The sequence below is a fragment of the Zonotrichia leucophrys genome, chromosome 13 (assembly GCF_028769735.1).
Source record: "Zonotrichia leucophrys gambelii isolate GWCS_2022_RI chromosome 13, RI_Zleu_2.0, whole genome shotgun sequence".
Taxonomy (NCBI): Eukaryota; Metazoa; Chordata; class Aves; order Passeriformes; family Passerellidae; genus Zonotrichia; species Zonotrichia leucophrys.
Window position 1 is genome coordinate 5,545,001 of NC_088183.1, and position 20,631 is coordinate 5,565,631.

The following is a 20,631-nucleotide window of genomic DNA, read 5'->3' on the forward strand; positions in this document are numbered from 1 at the left end:
AACAGGCTGTACTACACCTTGACTGTATTTTGATGGAAGACTGAAAAATCTGGGGTCCTGAATGAAGGTGGGTTTTTAACAGGGAACATTTTGTGTTCACTCACAGACCCTAGGAAAGCTGACTTCTGTTTTATGGAACTTTAATGTCAATATGACTGCTCTGAAGAACTTGCTCTCACAGAATGCCATCTCAAAAACCTCTCTAGTCCCTGAGTCCAGACCTACAGGGAATTTCTTGGGTTTTATTTACCCTATTTTGAAAAATTTGGCTTTTTTGCCTCTTTATGATCACTTGTCCAGCAGTGGAGAGGATCCCTCGCTGGGTAAATGGGTTTTGCAGCAGGGTTACTATCTCATGTCAGGCAGGATCACAGATTGAACCTGCTGGTGTTGAAAGGTGAAATTTCTGCTCTCCCATTACTGCCCTTCTCAGACATGCTTAAATATAACTAAATGTTTAACATCTGGAGGCCAAAAGATATTCAAAGCCAGATTCACCTAGGAGGAAGGAGTAAATTCTTTTAGTGGTCTAAGAGACCAAACCTTCTGAAAGATTCTGATCTTCTGAAAAGGCTGTTTGCACCTACTACCACATGTAGAATTATTTCTGGATTATCAACCTTGTTTTCATTCATGTGTGGCAGCATCCTGACATTGTTTGCCCATGTAGAAGCAAGAAAAATATATGGTGAATGCTCCTGTAGTTTGTCTCTAGGTTTCTTTCCTAACCAGCTATCCTAAATGCAGGAAAACTGGTCTAGCCATCATGCCCAGCTTCTAAAACACACCTGATGATACAAGATAGACCTGGGTCACAAACCTCCTGCAATCCTGGCTCAGAGCTTTTGCTCTGTGGATGGGAGTGGGTGAGGATGGAGACTGAGTGGGAGGCAGGATGGCCGTGCTGGGCAGACACCTCAGGGCTGTTCCCTTGCTCAGGGCAACCTCTCACGAGCAGGACCCCAGGGGGAGAACAGACACTACATGAGGACTGTAGGGAGCTACTGAGATTAAAACAGTTAAAACAACAGGAACAAAACAGACACAATGGGACAAAAAAATGGACAGGAACTGTTCCAAAGAAACACCATCAGATGGAAAATCAAGCATTCCTCCTTTGCCATTAGGCCCATAAGAAATTTGTTCTACATGCAGCCAGGATGAAAAAGAGGAAACAGAAAGAAATGTTAGAAATTTTCTGGCATCATGCCTAGCAGAGGGATGTTTGGGGTTGCAAAAGTAAAATGATTGATGTGATTTTCTTTCTTGTGGTTTATTTTTCTTTGAAGTATGAAAAATGGCTCTTTCCCATGCCGAAAATTACAAGACAGGTAGGATGTTCCTGTTTGTTTGTTTGTTTTTATAATATCAAAATTAGGATCCAAGACTGATGTTTAAATAAGTAATTAATTAAATAGAATCATCCCTGGATCCTAATTTCCATATTTGCAAGACTGAAAACAAACAGTGGAAGGTGTGCAACAGAAAGCATCTCAAAGCTGTGAGAATATGTCCACCTTCAGCTGGAGGTACCTGAGTCATTTCAGAGCCTGAACTGCCCTGGATGCAAGAATTGCCTTCTGGACCATGTGCACTGGTGGTGTAGGTTGTCACCTGCAGGGGGTCACACCAGCTTCTCTAAAGTTACTGCTGGTATTGGAAGTGCTGAATCGAGTGTGAGCTGACCTAAGGACTGTAGTAATCAAAATCCTTGGGTCTCATCCACAACCAGTTGATGCACCTTTGATTTTTTGGCCTGGCTTTGGCTTGGGCACTGTGTGACCAGACAGATCCTTCTGCAAATGGTCATCTGGTAAAAATCTGGTTTCTAGAAATCCAGAGATCATGGATTAAATGTCTCTGCATTGGGTTATGTAAGCAAACAACTATAAGGCCACACGTACACTTCTGGTCAATAGGCTTCCATTAACAAATAACTCAGTAACTACTGAAATACATTGGAGTATCATTCTGATTACTTAATGCTACAGGTCCTGAGATCTAATGGTTTGGTAATCTCACAGTTTGGTTTGGTTATCTCATGGTTTGGTAATCTAATGGTTTACTAAACCATTGCAACTCATGTTCCTCGTGATTATAACGGGAGGAATTGACATGGCTGCTGCCAAAAGGAACCACACTTCTGCTGTGTCCAAGATCACAATACCAGTCTGTGGACTGTGGCAATGCTGTTCTGAGCAGTCAGTTTTCATGCTGGATGCTCATGTCCAGGAGTGCAGCTGTTTGCAGTGCCCAGGCTCTGCTAACAACTCAGGCCTGGGTTTGTGCTCTTAAAGAGTTCATCCTTTTAAAGGAAGGTCTCTGAAGATACTTCACAGGCCAGTAGGAAAAGGCACATGGCAGCTGCAGGTCTGGGCTCAGAAATGCAGTATTTGTACCCCTTTGTGCTTGCTATAAATTTGGTGATTGCTGTGATCTGAATTGACTCAGGGAATGAAACACCCTTTGCAGGGCTTTTCAAAATGGACTTCCCACTTCTTCCAACCAGCATTTAATTTTAGGAAACACCAAAATGCTTTCCCCATGAGAACTCCCTCTGCGAGCATGGATCCAAGCCAGGGTAATCCCATACTCTGCAAAGCTGTGCAGTTCACATGGCACAGGATGAGCGTCCCTTCTGGATAAAGCTCTGTGAAACCAATGGTTACACCGCAGCAGCCCCCTGCCATCACCTCATACAGCAGACACATTCATAGCAAGTGGATCAGCCAGGATCCAGTTCCCAAATGCAGGGCTTGAAGAATTAGACACTCCCATTGCTGCTCAGTGGGAGCTGGGCATTTTACTTCCCTGCACATCCCACTGAGTGGTCACAACCCTTTTTTCTTCCACCTCCCCCACCTCCTTGCCCCAAGCTTTTGTGATTAACATGGCAATGGAGATTGAACTGTGTGCATACATTGATTTGCTGGGTGCATACATTGATTTGATTTGGGTAACCCCAAGCTACTTACCTGAGCGCAGAGCCCTTTGGCGTGGCAATGCCATAGCCCTTGGAGTCCAAGTTACCTCCCACCTTCATGGTGTCGCAGGGCTTCCGCTGCTCGATGTACTCGTTCATGGTGGACTCCAGGAGGTAAGCATACTTCCCTTTGGACTTCCTCACCCGGATCATCCCCTCCTCCGTCGTCCTCACAAAAACGGAGGGCTCGGCTGACTTCATGTACGTCCACATCTTCTCAAACACTGCTATTTTGGATCGCTGCGTAGGACAGCAGAAACCCAACAGAAGCGTTAACAGAGGTTTGGGTGCCCCCTGAGATTTCCAGCTTGGACTGAACAAACACCCACACATCAAACAGCCCAAGGAAGCCAAAAGGGGTAACAGGTTGTTACCACTTCTGCATCAGGGCCCAGATCAATCCCTGATTTTATATTCTCGTACAGAGTGATTTTGAAGATCAAACCAAGGGCAAGCCAAGCTGGAAATCTGGAGACGGTTTCATTTGGAGTTGCTCAGAGCAGGTCCTTGGTAACGTGGGGAGGTTCACGGATATTCCATATTTGTGTTCACAACTACAGAATATCACATGCACTGGAGTCACTGCCAATCTTCTGGCAGGCTGTAACATGGTGAGGGGAAGCAAGTGAAAAAAAACCAGACCTGAGCTGAGGACGAGAGAGGACGGACCTGAAGGACTTGCCAAACAAGAAGCTTAGAAAAACGTTTGCAATAAAGTTTCCTTTTTACCCTAAAAAATTCTTTAGTGGAGCCAGCTTCCAGGGTGCCATAGGCGATTTCTGTCTGCTTGGCCAAGTCCTCTGCGCTCTCGATGGGGGACACCATCCTCTCCACGGTGAGGAAGGCAGCCAGGTTAGCTGTGTAGGAGGATATGATGATCAAGGTGAAGAACCACCAGACGCCACCCACTATGCGGCCGGAGAGAGACCTGGGCACAGAGAGGAGAGTCAGGCAGGAGCAGGGGGAAGGTCTGAAAGGTGCAGCTTGTTCTTGCAGGCCCATCATTACCTGGCCATTTACCCAAAGTTGCACTCTCCAGCTGCTTCCAAGGAAGCCAGAAGTCTGTCTCTGTTCCTAATTTGCTTTTAAAGGTGTTGATGTAATTAGAGTGGGGATAAATAAATTCACAGTGAAAAAAAAAATAGCAATAAACAGAGAGAATTTACTTTGATTTTCAATTCCTTTCAGAGTACAATATTAATAACAAGATATGGAGATAATTATGAGAAAGTTTAGCTGGGCAGGGGGCAATGCCCATCAACAATGCCTCTGTTGATGTCTCTGTTGTACCATGTACCCTGGCAGGAAGGAGCACCAGCATGGAACCAGACCAGAAGCACAGCCCAGCTGTGATCTTCTGGTGAGCTCCTCCATTGCCTGAAGTTTAAAAAAACAACCCCTGTGTTTTTCTGTAAGACATATTGAAGCTCAGAGAGGAGTTATGGTCTTAATGAATAATTTGCCTACTGACATTCTCTCTTTTGTATTCAGCAGATGGTTAGACAAGATGTTCATAATAATGCTTTAAAATCTAGGTGTTTTGTACTGTCTGCACTCAAATAGCCAATTAACTGTAACCATTTGATAGCTATAGAGGCAAATAAGTCAAGCAGGCATTAATATTAAAATCTTTTCAAATATTTTTTAAGAGTGGAAGAGGATTTTAGAATGATGTCAGCATTCAGGCATTCTGTCTAAATTATTTATATGCTCCTTCTCTAGATGCAGAGCGCTGTCCCAGACAGAAGGGAACATACAATGCTATTTGATAAAGCCAGACAGCCTGGCTAAGGAGGACCTGCCTGTGAGAAACACCATTTATTTCTCCACAGGGGACCATGTTTCAGCATTGTCTTTTTGCTTATTTGAGTCACTCTGCAGAAATATGGTTTATGGGATGGTAACAGAGATATCCCAGTCCAGCTAAGGGCTAAAGTTAGGTGAGACAAATGCGAGCATCTTGCATCCCATCTACAGAGAACACTCAGGCTGCAGGACTGTCAGCACATACAGCTTCACCATTTGTTTCATATTTGGAGAGGGACTGGGCAGGGAGGCAGCTATAGATTCAACTCACACATCTTCAGATTGATGAGGAAGAGGAAGAAAATTAGTCTGGATGATGTGTGCTCAGGGAAGGAAGCGCTCAGAAAAAGCACAGAGGCATTAAACAAAAGTAACCAGATAATGTCAAATACAACAATCTCTGCTGATGAAGGCCACTTTGAGCTGGCAAAATCCATTTGCATGGCAAATAATCACATTCATCTCCAGCTGCAAATTATAAAGTCTTTCCTTCCTGATGAAGCTGAGATATTTCTGCGACTGATTTCAATCCCTTCAGCTGCAGTCAGCCAGATTCCTGCCTCCAGACCCTCAACATCCTGGTGATATTCACCACCAGCTAAGCCCAGGGGGCTGACTGCCCCTGCAGATGGCTTGTGCTTCCCAGCTTCACACCTGGCGCTGACAGCATGGAGAAGTAACTTTGGGCTGCTGAGCCTGGAAGGTAACAGGGAGGGCTGGGGGAAGAGGGAGGAGAGGCTGTTTCTTTCCCCAGGGAGACAGAAGGATGCAGGCAGGATTCATGTGTCCGCCATGGACTGGCTTCATCTGGGCTGTCCCTGCTGCTGGTGCTGGTCATTCCTCCTCATGGCAGGAGGAGGGATGTGCTCACTCTCACAGGCTGTGGAGGAGAGCAGAGGTGGTCAGCAGCTGCTAGGGCTGCCAGCATGGCAGGGGCCTCGTGAGTGAGTGATGTTTTGTTGTGACACTGCTAGTGGGCAATGCTTGCCCTCATTGCTGGATTCACCTGGAGCTGGAAACTGTGAACCCAAACTGCTGAAATGCACAGCAGAGAAAACACTGAGCCCATGGGATCTACAGGACGTGGCCCTTTTGCTCTGTGGCTGTGCAGCACTTGGCACAAGGGAGAGCTGGCCAGTGATGGAGAATCTGGAAGGACAGAGCAGTGCAATAAGGAATGCAATGATAGTCACGATGAACACCACACCACAGATGTGATCCCTGTGACACCCTGGCTTAGGAGCCATGAACACAGGCTGGACAGAACTAGTTGGGTTTCTCTTGTCTGTTTAGACTGAGCCAATGCCTGCTTAAAATGGCAAGTGCTTGCAAAGGTAATATCTGTTACCACCTTGTTCTGCTCCTTCTGTAGACACAGCAGAGCCTCCATCACAGGGCACATTTACAAAGTGCCTTTTTAATTTAGGAGATATTGTCTGATTTCTGACATGAGTGACTTCAACATTAGGGAGCTAAAAGCCTGGTCAAAAACCAGTGGGACTTAGAATTTATGTTTATGCTCTAGTAAGAGCAGTCTCAGAGGAGTAGATGCATTTTGTACTTTGAAGTCACTGCGAGGTTTTGAAAGTCTCACTCTGGAGCTGGGTAACAAAAAATGACCTTGTATAACAGAAATGTTCTGCAGCTTGAGCCCTGGCTCAAGTCCCTTTCTCCTCACTAATGGGTGCTGTGGGGTTTAAATCCTCTTGCATGAGGACGTGTCCCTGTACCTGTTCAAGCATAACGTGAAGAAATCAGCTCCCTGCTGAGTGGAAAGGAGTCAGTAACTCAGCCCCTGCAGAGCTCAGGTGAGACTGAGCACCCTGGTTAGGTCTTTAAAGATGTGCTAAGGCTCAGATATTTGGATCTGTCTGTTTTGACCTCTGCATTCATTTATGTTCATTATCATTGCAAACAGCAGGGTCTAAATAAAATTGGACTAAAATAAGCAAGGGTAACAATGTAAGAAGTTTTCATTAATGGCGTGCAAAAAGGGGTAAAATATCTAAATAGACCAGACTGTACTTTTTTCAACCTGTGTTACTTCCTCTGCACCTAGACTCTTCTTTCCTACACAATCCAAAATAAGATATCTTGATTTCTTCTTCTATCCCTGCCTGTGCTGTGTAAAATAACACACCTCCACTCTTGTCCCTGGCTTGGGATCCTGCCTGTGCCTCCCAGAACTGGCAAGAACAGGATGCTCCTTCCCATCATTACCCTTGCAGGAGTAAGTAGTAAATACTCTGCCCTCATTATCCACAGTGCACAATCTACTTAAAATTAGAGCTGGCTGGGAACCAAGATTTCAGGACCGTGGAAAACTCTGAAATTGTAAATAAAGCCTTAATATTCTCATTTGGAATGCAAAGATAACGGTTGCAAATGTCCTCTAAAAGTAGCACTCTGAAAATGGTTGTTTTGGGTCTGTTCAAGCTTTGCTTTTTGCTATTACTTATAGTTTAATTTCTGAAAGACTAAATGGTATAATTTTAACATGGTAAACAATTTTGTTTCTGCTTTCTCTTACAAATAATTATCTTTTAGCATTTATAGTACATTATATCCTTACCTACTGCATATATAATTTAAAAGATAATTCTGAAATGTGCTACTTTAAATCTGCCCAATAAAAATACTGCAGATGGCCAAGCTGAAAGTAATAATTTTGATTTTTTTTTACTTACATGACTTTTTAAAAACCTTTCCTTGCAAAAATAACTGCATTTTGCCAGCAGAACACAGAAAGGAATTGTAAGTTCCCTTTGTTCCCAGGAAGAGATTTGTTCTAATATTTTAGCCTTAGCATTGATGGATCACACAGGAATAGAAAATCATGCATCTATAATCTCATTTCTTAAAACAAAATGCAATCCTTGATCAAACAATTTTCTCTTTGATCTTATCCCTCATGGAAGGTAGGAAAAGCCAGCAGGAGTTTGCTTCTGCTTTGCCATCTATTAGAAGAGAACAATACATTTTTGCAAAAAAATATTAACAAGATCATCAGAAAATATACAGAATAAACCTCATTGGAAAACTGTTTAAGCACCAGCTCAGTTCTCCCTTCCCCCTCCCCAAATCCATTCCTTATGGAGAATTACACCTAAACTGACAGTGTTTTAATTAGAAGTGCAAATCTGGGATCCTGAAGCCATGGTTGCTTTGGGAGGATTTCCCAGATTTGCTGCTAAATTCAAGTCTAATAAAGGCTCACTTGCTCAACTGACATATTTGTCACTGAATGAATTTATGCAAAACTGTTGAAAGAAAAGCTCTTCTGTGCTTGTGCTACTGATTGTGGGTCAAATCCACTTTTGGTCTTCTACCCACACAGAGCCTCTGATCTCCAACACAGCTCTGTGAATTTGATACTGATCTAGACAATTCCATGGCTCTGCCTGAAATCTGACTCGGTAGTGGATTAATTGCATGCATTTTGCACCAATTTTGCTCTTATTTTAAGCAAGTTTTCAATATGAAACCCTGTCAATGTAAAGAGCTTTGCTTTTCCTCTGTGTCACAGACCATCTGGCACGGTTGGTCTCACCACTTTACCTCCTGACATGAACCCTAGATTTGCTGAAAAGGCAAAGGAAGAAATTCGGTGTGGGGTTGTGGAGCTGGGATCAGCTCTGGGTGCATCCATCAAGTACAGACTGCAGAGCTCTTATCCTCTTATTTTCTGCTGTGCCATGGAGAGTTTTGAATGCGCTCACAACTGCTTGCCACAAAATTCGAGGGATCATAATGCAAGTTTCTCTGTTCATGCTGCATTACTAATTTTCTTGCCGTATGAGTTTGCTTTTACTTGTTATTGAATCCTAGCTCCTGGTACAAGACTTTGGAGCCCTGACTGCAGTGCTGGGTTTTAACATGCAGTGACAGGAAAGCCCTTACAAATACAGGGGTAAGAATGTTTTCCACTGATATTCTCATTTACCTCTCCCAGAGGGACAAATTCTTTCTTTATATCTCACAACTTTTCCACAGAGCTAAGAGCTGCATATATTGGCACCCTGTGGGTAACACTAACCAGGGAGACAGGGTAAGGAACCTGAGGGTGAACAGGCACTGGGAGTCCCATGCTGGCTGTATCCTGGATTTTTTTCTCTAATTCTTGTTAAAAAGAAAAGAAAAAAAAAATAAAATTAGGGCTTCTTCAGTTTTGCATATGGGCTGGAGATCTGCTCTTGTGATTTCAGGCAAACCCTGCCAGTCCATCTCACCCCAAATCCAACGGGCTGGAAGAAGGCAGTATGGATTATGGAATCCCAGCAGGAGTGCCTTTAAGAAGGGGCCTTGTGGATGCTCACAGTGTAAATATTGCATCAACTGAATGTGATCTCTGCAAACACACAGAATCTCCCAGATTCAACAGGGGGATGTATATCTGTGAGGCGTTAATTATAAATCATGGTTTATTTACTGTTTCTTTCTGCCTAAGCTAATGGCCTTGGACAGCAGTGTATGTTCCCTCTCCTACTGTTTCATCTCTTCTTTTGCAGAATATGTTGGCATTTTTTCCCCCTTCAATTTCCCTTTAATGGGCAAAATCTCATTCTAAAATGAGTTTTCCTGCTTAGTCAGAAATGCATCATGCCACTTGTGGTTCTCCACTCATTGGGCCTTGGATTACTGTAGTGCTAAGTATAAGCATGACTGCAGGAGCAGCTCCGTGCTGTTTTCCAGACATTCACTTAGCATTCTGACAGGCAAGAGGTGCCTAAGCCTAATCAGAGGACCAGCATCCAGGAGCTGGGTTTTTCTGCTCCCTGTGAAGCCCTGCTACTTTATGGGATGCTGGATAGCTTACTCCATCTCTCTAATTTAGCTCCCAGCTGTGGGAGAAGAGGATGAATCACATTGATGAACCTGTCCTGGGTGGGTGGCCTGAAGGAATGGCCACCAGGTGGAATTTACCTCTGAGCTGCTGCTTTGCCCAATTCCCCTTCCTGAGACACTGAATCCCAGCAGGCAGAGGCAGCATCAAATGGGCCCAGCCATGCAGGGCATGGGTGATGTGTGCACTCCACAGCACTTTGCAGGTTGTGCCCTTGTGTGTCCAAAACAACACCTGTGGGTTCTCAGCAAGCACAACTCACCTGCTCAGCTAGAGGGATGTTGGAAGCACAAGATGCCAAACAAACTGGGACTGACATGGGCAGCAAGCCCTCTTCAACTTCAGCAGGACCCATAAAAATACTCCAACGGAGCAGAACTGCAGGACTGAGGTATCACTGCCATCCTGCACAGCATCCCAGGCTGTTGAAATGAGATGTTTAGCCCTAAAAATGCGGGATAAAGCACTCAACTCTTCCAGAGGGCAGCTAAAGACAGTACAAATGCATGGCCAGGATAGAGGGATGAGATGGAACCCTAAGAAAAAATGAGTATAGCTGAAAGGCAGAGAGGTAGATGTGATCATCCTCTAAAATACACACAGTGTGCCTCTCCCTGTTGCAGACAGGGTGCTTGAAGGGATGGATGTTTAGCTAGTGATTTGCTGAGAAACACGTGGTCACTTTGGGCTGCTTGGCAGCCCCAGAGAAAGGCAAAGTCATCCCTCTTCTGCTGTTTTGCCAGCTATCACTACAAGGATTAAAACCCCAACTCTTGTCATGCCTTTGAGCAAAAATTTCACCGTGAAAAAGGCTCTTCATGTATTTTTCTCACTCTGATGACATTTGTTCACTTTGCTGAGAAAAACTCACAAGGTGACAAGCATAAAATTTTGTCAGAAGCAGTTGCTGGAGAGCCCCAGGAGATTCATTATTCAGGAACTTCCTCAACCTCAGGTGGCCCCAAATTTAACAGCACTCATCCTTCTTTTTGAGCAACAGCCTATTGTGCCAATGTCCTTTACTGAGTTGCTGGATTCCATATGGTCTCCCACAGTCTCTTCTTCAAAGTCTACTTGATGAAAAAGCTGCTTTTTTTCCCCCAAAAGATTTAATATGCTTTGGATTATATGCCATCAGTTCTTCATTTTTCCAAGATCCTCTTTAGCCATCTAACTTTGCTCACACTAGAGCTCCATTTCTGAGACTTCTGGGCAATAATGCTACAATAACCTACTTCTGACTTCTTCCAGGGAGTCTTGTCTTCGTTCATTTTGCTTTATTTTTTTCCTGTCTTTTGTCAGATTTCCCAGTATGATGAGAGACAGGCTTTGCTCTGGAAGGAGAGTATTTTTCTGCACTGGAAGATATTAACTTTGGCAATCTTTCCAAATATTCCCTTCATTTTATCTCTCATTTCTAATTTAAAATGTGATTCCTCACCAGGACCGTACAAGTTGGATTTTCTCTAGTTTCAGTTTGGAGCCTTTCTATTTTGAACAGGGACAGACATACTATATCTCTTGTAGAAGTGGTGAGGAATGAATCTGCTCTCCCCAGACAGTGTTTTTAGAAGAGTTTTATGTGCACAGGTGTGCCTGTGTTTTAGCATTAAAACTCCCATCCTGTGAAGGGAAAACAAATTCAGTGTTTCTGCTCTCCCCTATTTCACCTGCCAAGATCCATTTGGTGATTTTTAAAATCTTTTTTTTTAAGGCTTCAGAAGCACTGTTGAGATGAAAAGCTGCCCCCTCCCTCTGTTTTCCTCTCTGCAGCCTGAGATTTTCCTTCTTATTGCAAGATTCAAGAAAAGAGAGAAGAGAAAATTCCTACTTTTGGAGAGCATCCTGTGCACTTGGCTTCTGCAGCTGGACCCTTCATCACATCTCACACCTATACACAGGGCACAAGCGCTTTTTTTATCGCTTTTCTCTTTCACCACATGAGGACTAATCTCCTTCCCCTCTACTCCTCTGTTCACACACTCTCCTCCTATTACTCCTCATCAGACTGAGTTGGGAGAATTCATTAGTGTATAAAACATGCTTTGAAGTTGTCCAAATAACAGTGATGTAACACTTTTGCACTTCTATAGACTCTTTTATCTGAAGATCAAAGTAGTAAGTTATGATTACCATGATTGGATTATTGCTGCTTAGCCTTTGGATCTGAGGGTAAGCAGCAACTCTTCTGGGTAGGCACTAATCAGAATTACTGCATGATTTTATTAAATAGATTGAATGCCATCAAGTGTGCTGCTGCTGTTTAAGGGAAGGGCTGTGTGCACGAGCTCTGTGCCCTTTCCTGCCATCTGAGCATATGAATCAGCTGCTCTCCAGCTGCTCTCCAGCTGCTCCTTTGATCCATGTGGAAATGGAGGGAAGGCGAAGACAGCATGGAAGACTTCAGAGGTGACACCAGGCTGTGCCCGCTCCAACTCCAGACCCTGCCCAAGCACATAAAAATTTTTGCCCCAATTTCTTAGCAAGATTCACATTTTGCTTTTCCCAGTTACTTGGCTTCCCCAAGACTTTCACAATGGAGAACGCAATATCTCTGTCCTATTTCAATAAATTTGTCTTAACTTTTCATCATCTTGGGGTGTTACCATGGGAATTGCTCAGTGAACAAATGCATTCCTGAACTTTTCATGAAAAAGGAGGTATGGTGCTTACTCAGTTACAAGGACAAGTAGTTGGGATGAAATCTGAGACAAAGACAGAATAGGCCCCATAAATGCCTGTGACCGTGTTCACAGGGGTCTTAGGATGAGGGAAGTGAGGAGGATCTGACTCCGTGTTTCAGAATGCTTGATTTATTATTTTATGATATATATTATATTAAAACTATACTAAAAGAATAGAAGAAAAGGTTTCATCAGAAGGCTAGCTAAGAATAGAATAGAATCAGAAAGAATGATAACAAAGGCAGCTGTCTCAGACTCTGTGACTGTGATTGGCCATTAATTATAAACATCCAACATGGGCCAATCACAGATGCACCTGTTGCATTCCACAGCAGCAGATAATCAATGTTTACATTATGTTCCTGAGGCCTCTCAGCTTCTCAGGAGGAAAAATCCCAAGGAAAGGATTTTTCATAAAATTTTTCACAAATGCCAAATTCCATTGGAATTAAGGCAGAACTCTGAGCTTCCCAGTGGAAGGCCAGTTGTGGGGATGACACCAGCAAAGAGCAGCTGGGCATGCTTTTTGTCTTTCTTTAGCCAAAGCAATTTGAATCAAGGAGTTCAAAGCTCATTCGAATGTGTATCCAGTGAGTGTGCACATGGCATCTCAGTGCTGATAAAAGTAATGTACAGCATATGGAAGAGTTATTTAAGCAGGGCTTCCCTGTGAAAGCACGCTCAGGGCTTCCCATCTTAGCTACAATATTTTTTTTGGAGTGCCAACATTAAAGCAGCGTGTGAGAGGCAGCCTTGCAGAGGACAGCACCTGAGGGAGGTGGAGGCCATTCAGCTCCTCACAACCCTTATTCTTTGACAAAAACACTTGGCAGTCGACCTAACTATTAGAGAGACACAACCACACTCAGTCCTGCCTGCAGAGCCCAGCTGAGCTGACTGCTCAGGAACAACTCGTTATTGAGAGGAAAGGAAATGGGAAAAAGCCTGTTTCTCTCACTGACTGAAAATAAGCAAGTCTGAGTACAGCAGGGGGGTCCCTGGAGGCTCTGAGAGTCTCCTGCTGCAGTCAGGGAGGAAGCTGTGAGTGTCAGAAGGCAGCTCTGTAAATCTTAGTGCTCCTCATCATTCTGAGTCAGTGCCCAGCATTAGAAACACAAACAGCACCTTCCAGTTCCATGTCAGAGAACACAGAATGCTGTGAGTTGAAAGGGATTTTTAAGTTCATTTCATTCCAATCCTCTGCCATGGGACAACCTTCAAAGGTTGCTCCAAGCCCCATCCAACCCAACCTTGAACATTTCCAGAGATGGGGCAGCCACAGCTGCTCTGGGCAACCTTTGCCAGGGCCTCACCACCCTCCCAGGCAAGAATTTCTTCCTAATATCTATTCCAAATCTACCCTCTTTCATATAAAACATCCCAAGATATTTTAAAAAAAGGAAAATGCACTTTCCCCCCTGCTATTTTCAACTTTGTTTTCAACGAAAAACATGAGAAACATTTATTTAGTCCTGAAGAAAGAAATTGCAAAAGTATTTTTAGGCTAATATATCTGCTTTTAGATGAAGTGTTTGATGACTTATCTTAAACACAGCTGGTGGAATGATTAGTGAATCTGTCACTCAATGGGAGGAGTTTCAGCAAATTTCTTGCTGTCCCCCAGCAACCTCAATGCCAAAGGCCCAAAGTCAGAACTGTGGGAGAATGATTAAATATGCCTGAAAGGAAAAGCATCCTGAGGAAGTAGCTTACAGGTCAGTGGAGGAAGCATTCATTACCTCTGAAGCATTTAGACATTTTCAGATGGCAGAGTGTGCAAATTCAAAAGACTAATTTTTCCTTTACAGAACAAATTGCATCGCTCCAACAATGCTCTCTCGGTTGGTTATTTCCTCCTTCTTTCCAAATGAAAAAAAAAGGACAGCAAGGATGATTATTTTAAAAGAATTTTCATTTTCCCCTGGCTGCCACGCTCTGGTTGCCATGGAAGTGCACAGACTCCAAAGGGGACTGTTCAGTTGGATATTGTGCAATTTGTCAAGCTGTTCCTCTGGTGAGTAACTTTCCCTGGTTAAGTGCATTTTAGAAATAAGTGTGGTCATCAGTTCCTGGTGATTTGCAAGTGCTGCTGTTACCTGTGACCTGAGCTTGCTCTCCCTGGACATAATTAACTCTGCCAGGTAGAGATAATTGCAACATCATTTGCAATCACTTTTATAAGGCAAAGAGACTTTTCCAGAAGTTGAAGTCCTGATTTTCTTACTTTTATACTCAAAGAAAGCCAGCTCAACACTTCAAGCAAACCAGCACAAATGAATGAACCTGAGCTTTGTCCCCACAGAATCATTAAGGCTGGCAAAGCCCTCTGAGATCGGAGTCCAACATTTCCACAGCACTGCCATTAAAATTCACCATTAAACCACATGTCCATGCATTTTGAACACTTCCAGGGATGGCAATTCCACCACTTCCCTGGGCAGCCTGTTCCAATGCCTGACCACCATTCCAGTGAAGAAATTTTTCCTAAACTTCAATTAAAATCTCCCCTGGTGCAATTTGAGGCCATTTTCAAGGCAGATGCTTGGAGTGTTAGAGAAGACACTTACTGAAATCAAGAAGAGTCATCAGATAAATACCCCTGCTCAGCCCTCTTTTCAGGAAGGAATTAAATTCCTTTTGATTGCTAAATGCAGCTGGTTCTAATTTCTCTAATGCTAAATTTTTAGCAAAATAAGTAAGTACCCTGCAAATGTAAGTTTACAAAGGATGGGACAGAAATAATTTCCTTGAAAAAAAATCTAAATCAAACCTCTCAATAAAATAAAAAACCCTCCCTAAAAAAATCCAAAAAACCAAACAAAAACCCCCGCAACTTTTTGGTTTTTGTTTTAATCAATTTCTGATTTAGATTTTGCCCAAAAACTGGCTAAACCCTTTCAGTATTGGGAAGATCTTGATGAAATTTAAAATGCTGCTGTCTTTCAAAATCTGAAGTCTCCTGTGACTTTTTTCAATTGGGCTAAAAAGAAATGTAAATAAACAGGAAAAAGAGCAGAGGAAAATGCTCAGCATTAATTACAGGTACATGATAAATACCTGGTTTGCTGTTCCCCAGACAAACCACTCTGATGGAATGCAGGAGTGAGACTGAAGAGGAGCAGTGAACATGAGCACACAGCACAGATCTGCCAGAGCACTGTTCTCATGTCACAAAAAAACAAATAACCATGTCCACAAGATGCCTATAAATAATAGATTGTATCTATTGACTGGAGAGCAGCCAGCATCTATCTCTCTCCTTCCTGCCTGGGAGTGCAGCCATCCATCATCTCTGCCAGCAAAGCTCCCTGCTCAGCACACCCAGCCGTGGTCACTGCCTGGCACAGCCCAGTGCACCCTGCAAAGCCTCTGCAGGCCAGGGAAAACCCTGTTAGCTCTTTATCCCAAACCAGCTGGAGGGTGGATGGTACCTTGAGCCATGTCTCCTTGCCCACATTGAACCCCACAGTCTTTAGGGCACACTAAACAACATCTTTGAATCACCATTTCAAAGTGTGGTTTTATTTTGCTTTGAAATGGGAAATGAGAATTATTCCATCATTGTTATTTTAATATTGGTGTGACCTCAGCATTTCCCAGCTGTGGTCCCGCCTTGCACAGAGGCTCTCCCTGCTCAGGCAGCCCTGCTGATGCTCCCAAAGCACACCCTGTCCAGGCTCCCTCTCAGACACAGATGGGATGAAAGCTTCATCTGTCCAGGTTCTTTCTCAGATGGGATGAAAGCTTCATCCACCATTCACTCCCAGCACAGGCTGACCACGACATCTGCAGCTCTGTTCTCTATGAGACAGATTATAATGAGTGATTTCAAGCTGTGCTGCCCAATTATCATGACAAGATACCCGAGTGTGCCATGATATGAGTATGCATTTCCCTTCTACTCACAGCAGATTTTGATCTGAAATCAGAATATGTATCCTTTTTATTTCAACAGTAAAGAGAAGCTCCAAGAAGTGAAGCTAATTTTTGGAGATCTTTATTTAATTTTCCTCTGGCAAGGCACAACTGATGTCTGCATTCACCAGGTGATATTGTGTGATATTTATCCACCTGCCAAACCTGACATGGGACAAGGTTCCTGCCGTCAACTCTGCTGAGAATAACTGTCTATTCTAGCTCATGGTATTTTCAAATGAAGAAAAAATGCCTTTCTGGAAGATCTGTTTTAACCAAATGTATTTCATTTTAGTCAAACATAAATTTTCTGAGTCACAGGAAGAATAACTGGATTAAATTTAATAGTCTTCAATATACAAGAAGTTGCTTTTGGGCTCAAACCATATGAAGCAACATATTTTGTGATAACAAAAAATAGGAGATCAAGATAAGAAGCTGACAAGAGATGCTATTTTGCTCCCTGTTTTTCCATTCTTTCACAACAGTCAAATTATTTATTTTGCAGAAAATGATGAAGATGAAAAATTCTGATGCCTTGTTTTGCTGCAGAGGAGATGGGAAGCCCAAGCATCCCTTCAGTCTCCTTCTGAAAGGCCTCAAGTCCATCCTCAGTGAGGAATGGCTGCAACATGCTGGACTTTAGCAAGGTCCTACCCCCCACAGCTGCTACACATTGTGGTTATTTTAGGCTCTGAAGACAATATATCAAATTACAGTTCTGAAAATGGTACAATGTGAGTCATATTTACTTCACATTTTTCTTTCCACAGGCTCTCGCTATTGGCTGTGGGTTATTTATTACCTCTGATGCCTGCTCTGAGAAGCTCCTTTCTGGGTCTGTATTTCACCTTTAATGAGTGCTTTTGCAATTTCATTGCAGTTTTCTGAAGCTAAGGTGGTACTTAGCAAAGCCTAATGGTTTATGGCCCCTTTCAGAGTCACTGATTCCTGCCTGTCCCTGTGGAGCTGAGCACAGCTCTGAGCTGCTGCTTCTCCCTCACCCTGCTGGGTACCAGCCCCTGCTTTGAAAGCTTTAAGGGCAACACAGGGGCTGTCTCACCTCAACCAGGGCAAATTAGTGCTGGCAGGGACTGTTCCACACCCAGTGGGGTCAGTGAGGGTGCAGAAGGTGGGCACACACTGCAATGGGAAATGTCCGAGAGCTCTCAGCCCCCTTAGTTTGAAGCCACACATTTACCATGGAGTCATTCCTGGATGGATTCCCTGCTCATGCTCGTGTTTCAGCACCCAAAGGCACAACACAGCTCCAGTTGGGACTCTCCATGACTGGTTGCTGCCTGCCCTTTGTCACATCCACCCAGGTGATGCCTAGACATGAAGGATTCAGAGCTTCAAGGATAGCAGCTGACCTCCTGCAAAGAGGCTCTGAGCAGGTAACCCACAGCTCTGCTCTCTCTTGGCCATCCACAGGTCACCAAATTCACAGTGGGTCTTTAAAGTCCTTGGTAGGTTGTCCCCAATGTACTTAAAAGCCTGTTTAAAGCTCTGCCTAGTAAGACTGTCCTTAAAAAGGACAACAATTTCCTTCAAAAGCGAATTTTTGTCTCTTTGGGGCATCAAAGTTCCCTGGAGACTGGTCTGAGACTGAGGAATGCACATTTACAAGAGCAAGTTATTGCTGCAAACCTCACCACCTGCTGTGCTGAGTGATGTGTCTGTGGTTTTGATCTTACTCTTTTTTTTTTAATGATAAATACATAGTGGCATATGCACTTAAAACAAGCACGATCTGGAAAAAATAACAAACAAAGCTTCAGACAAATTTCCCCTGGTCCTTTCCAAAACAAAACTGAAATAAACAACCCAAAAACCTCTACAAAAACAAAATACACCCCTGCACTTGCTCCTTTCTGCTGGGGAGAGAATGACAGAACAGATGTATAACAGAAGCTATTTATGTTGGTTAATGCATTACTGGGGAGATGCTGAGAGATAGTAGAGATAAGTTTAGAAGCAAGCACATAGGAAATATATTAGAATAGAGCAGATATCCCCACCTGCCCACAGTGTCATTCTACCAAGTGTTCATTTCTAAGTGATGTGTCACAGAAATCCTGCACTGGGTTCGTGTGAAAAATACATGTGAAACAGGGAGCGGGCTCAGAGCCTTTCTGCACAACAACATCCTACAGAAATTCTCACTCTTTGCTTCCTCCTGGCTTTCACATCACGCAAAAATATCCCTCTCCCCTTACAACCATCTCAAGGAGCTGTACTCAGAGTACTGGGAGTTATAATAATTCCCGTATTTAATTTTTAAGTTTTTATCATCTTGCCAATAGTTGTAGCAGTCAGAAACTGCTCTTGTGTTCCATGGGAAAATATTGGTTTCAATGAAACTGTAATTTTCATTATCAGGATGATTAAATCAACCAACATTAAAATAACAATGATGGAATAATTCTCATTTCCCATTTCAAAGCAAAATAAAATCACACTTTGAAATGGTGATTCAAAGGATGTTGTTTAGCTAGGGCAAATCTTGTTATCTGGATCAACCCCACTGATCTTTCCCTGACACTTTTTATTAAAGATGTTACCAAATTTGCTATTCCTCAAAGCCTCAGCTTTTCACCTCTCCCTGCTCCTCCTTGGATCAGAAACCACCTATTGAAATGGCCTCAAAGGAAGACATTTTATTTTCTAAATAAAAATAATGACAAAAACAACAATGAGAATAAAAATCACAATAACCTGATCCTAATGCATGGGGCTGGTTACAAGACAGCAATAAAGTTGAAATTCCCTCTGCTGGGGAGGCTTTCTGGATTCTCTGTCCAGCCTCCTACTAATCAATGATCAGATAATAAAACATATTCATAAAGGCTGTCACTATCAAAGTGCCCTGCAGGCTGTTATTTCCCTGCTATCACAAGCTCATTAACATTTGGATAAATTGGCATCTGATAGCCAAAAAGCTGGTGCTCAGTCTTCCCTGCCATCCCAGGGGGGCTGTGCTGAGCTGCACAGAGTTATCTCCCCTTGTCCATGGAGCTGTGTCTCCTTCTCATCCCCTGAGCTCTGATGCCACCACAGCAGGCTGGAAATCAACCTCTGCCCACTGTCTTCACCCATAAGATGGATATTTCTGGGTGAAACTTTGAAGAGAAGAGAGACAAAGCCTCCAAAAGGAAGTAAAAAATACCCAAGTAAATCACAAGAGTCATTCACCAAAAAGTTCCTTTAGGAACACTTTGGATGTTGGGTCCACCTGAACTTTCAGGCAGCAGAATTGTTGGCTGAAATGGAAAGCAGGATGTAACTTGGTCTTTCTCTAACCTTTTTAAAGGCCAGTAACAATTAAGCCACTTATTTTGGAGCACAGACCACATAACCTTTCACTGGGCACCTATTATTTCTCCCTACCTTGCTGGAAGTTTTTATCTTCCCTATAATGCTAGAATCATCTTATTTCTAGTAGCAACAAAATAAATGACTGACAAAATTTGATTGCAATTGAGCAGCTTTAGAAAAACTTGTTATAATTTCTGTAAATTCCTTCAAAAGAACTCCCCAATAAAAATTTAAATGGTATTTTCATGGTGTCAAGTTTGAGGTCCCAAGTTCACAGCTGTGAGACCTGTGAACTTTTGGATCCTTTCTGAGTCTGTAACTGATTCACAAAGCCACACTTTGGTTCAGGAAAGGAGGTAAAAGTAGAACCTGTTCAGCTTCAAAGCACGCAGAAAGATTAAACTAAGAGAACTGGAAGAAGGTTGATTGGGGAGGACAACCCACCTTGGAGAAATATCACATCCTTGCTGCATGAAAGCTCCTAGGGAGAACCAGAGGCTGTTGAATATCCCAAACTCATTTGTCTGGTCATTGGCTGGCTGGTCCCGTCCCTCCTCGTACTCCTCAGTGTGCCACTCGTAGGGGCTGAAGCGACTCACCAGGAAGAGGACAACGCTCACTCCAATGTAGGCAAAAACAATGCACATCCAGATCTCATAGGCCAAAGGATCCAGAAAGGAAAAAACTCCTGGTTTGGACTTTTGAGGTTTTTTTATCATTATTGATATACCTAAACTCATGAACGGTTTGGAAAAGTCTATAACTTCTTCTCGAACCAGGGTGATGGTTAATGGTGCCACAGCCACATCTGCCCTCTGAAAAAGGAGACAGAAAAGAGATTTTCAGACTGGGAATAAAATGTATCTACTAACTGCAGTGTATGATCCTTTGATCTCTGTTTAACCTCGCTATCTGAGAAGAAATCAGACAAAACCAATTCCAAGAAAAAGGTTAAAAAGGAGAAGCCCATAATATTGGTGGATTATTTCCATTTTATCACTACTGATTACCAGATCTGTTTTGAAATCACAGCACTTTCTTTTTGCAGCCACCCAGCTCTTCTCATCTGATTTATCCACTGA

At 43.1% G+C, this 20,631-nt stretch overlaps 1 protein-coding gene across 3 annotated transcripts in view; it reads right to left on the bottom strand.

The window, feature by feature from the left end:
- GRIA1 (glutamate ionotropic receptor AMPA type subunit 1) overlaps window positions 1–20,631 on the bottom strand; it is a 120,452-nt gene that overhangs the window by 14,552 nt on the left and 85,269 nt on the right. For all 3 annotated transcript variants that reach the window (XR_010441899.1, XM_064724862.1, XM_064724861.1), the window contains exons 11-13: window positions 19,994–20,364; window positions 3,713–3,911; window positions 2,976–3,223 (exon numbers count right to left, since the gene is read on the bottom strand). Coding sequence is in view for 2 of the 3 variants with exons in the window: in XM_064724862.1 (XP_064580932.1) it covers window positions 2,976–3,223; window positions 3,713–3,911; window positions 19,994–20,364 (818 nt within the window). In the remaining variant the exon portion in view is untranslated. The remainder of the gene's footprint in view (window positions 1–2,975; window positions 3,224–3,712; window positions 3,912–19,993; window positions 20,365–20,631) is intronic.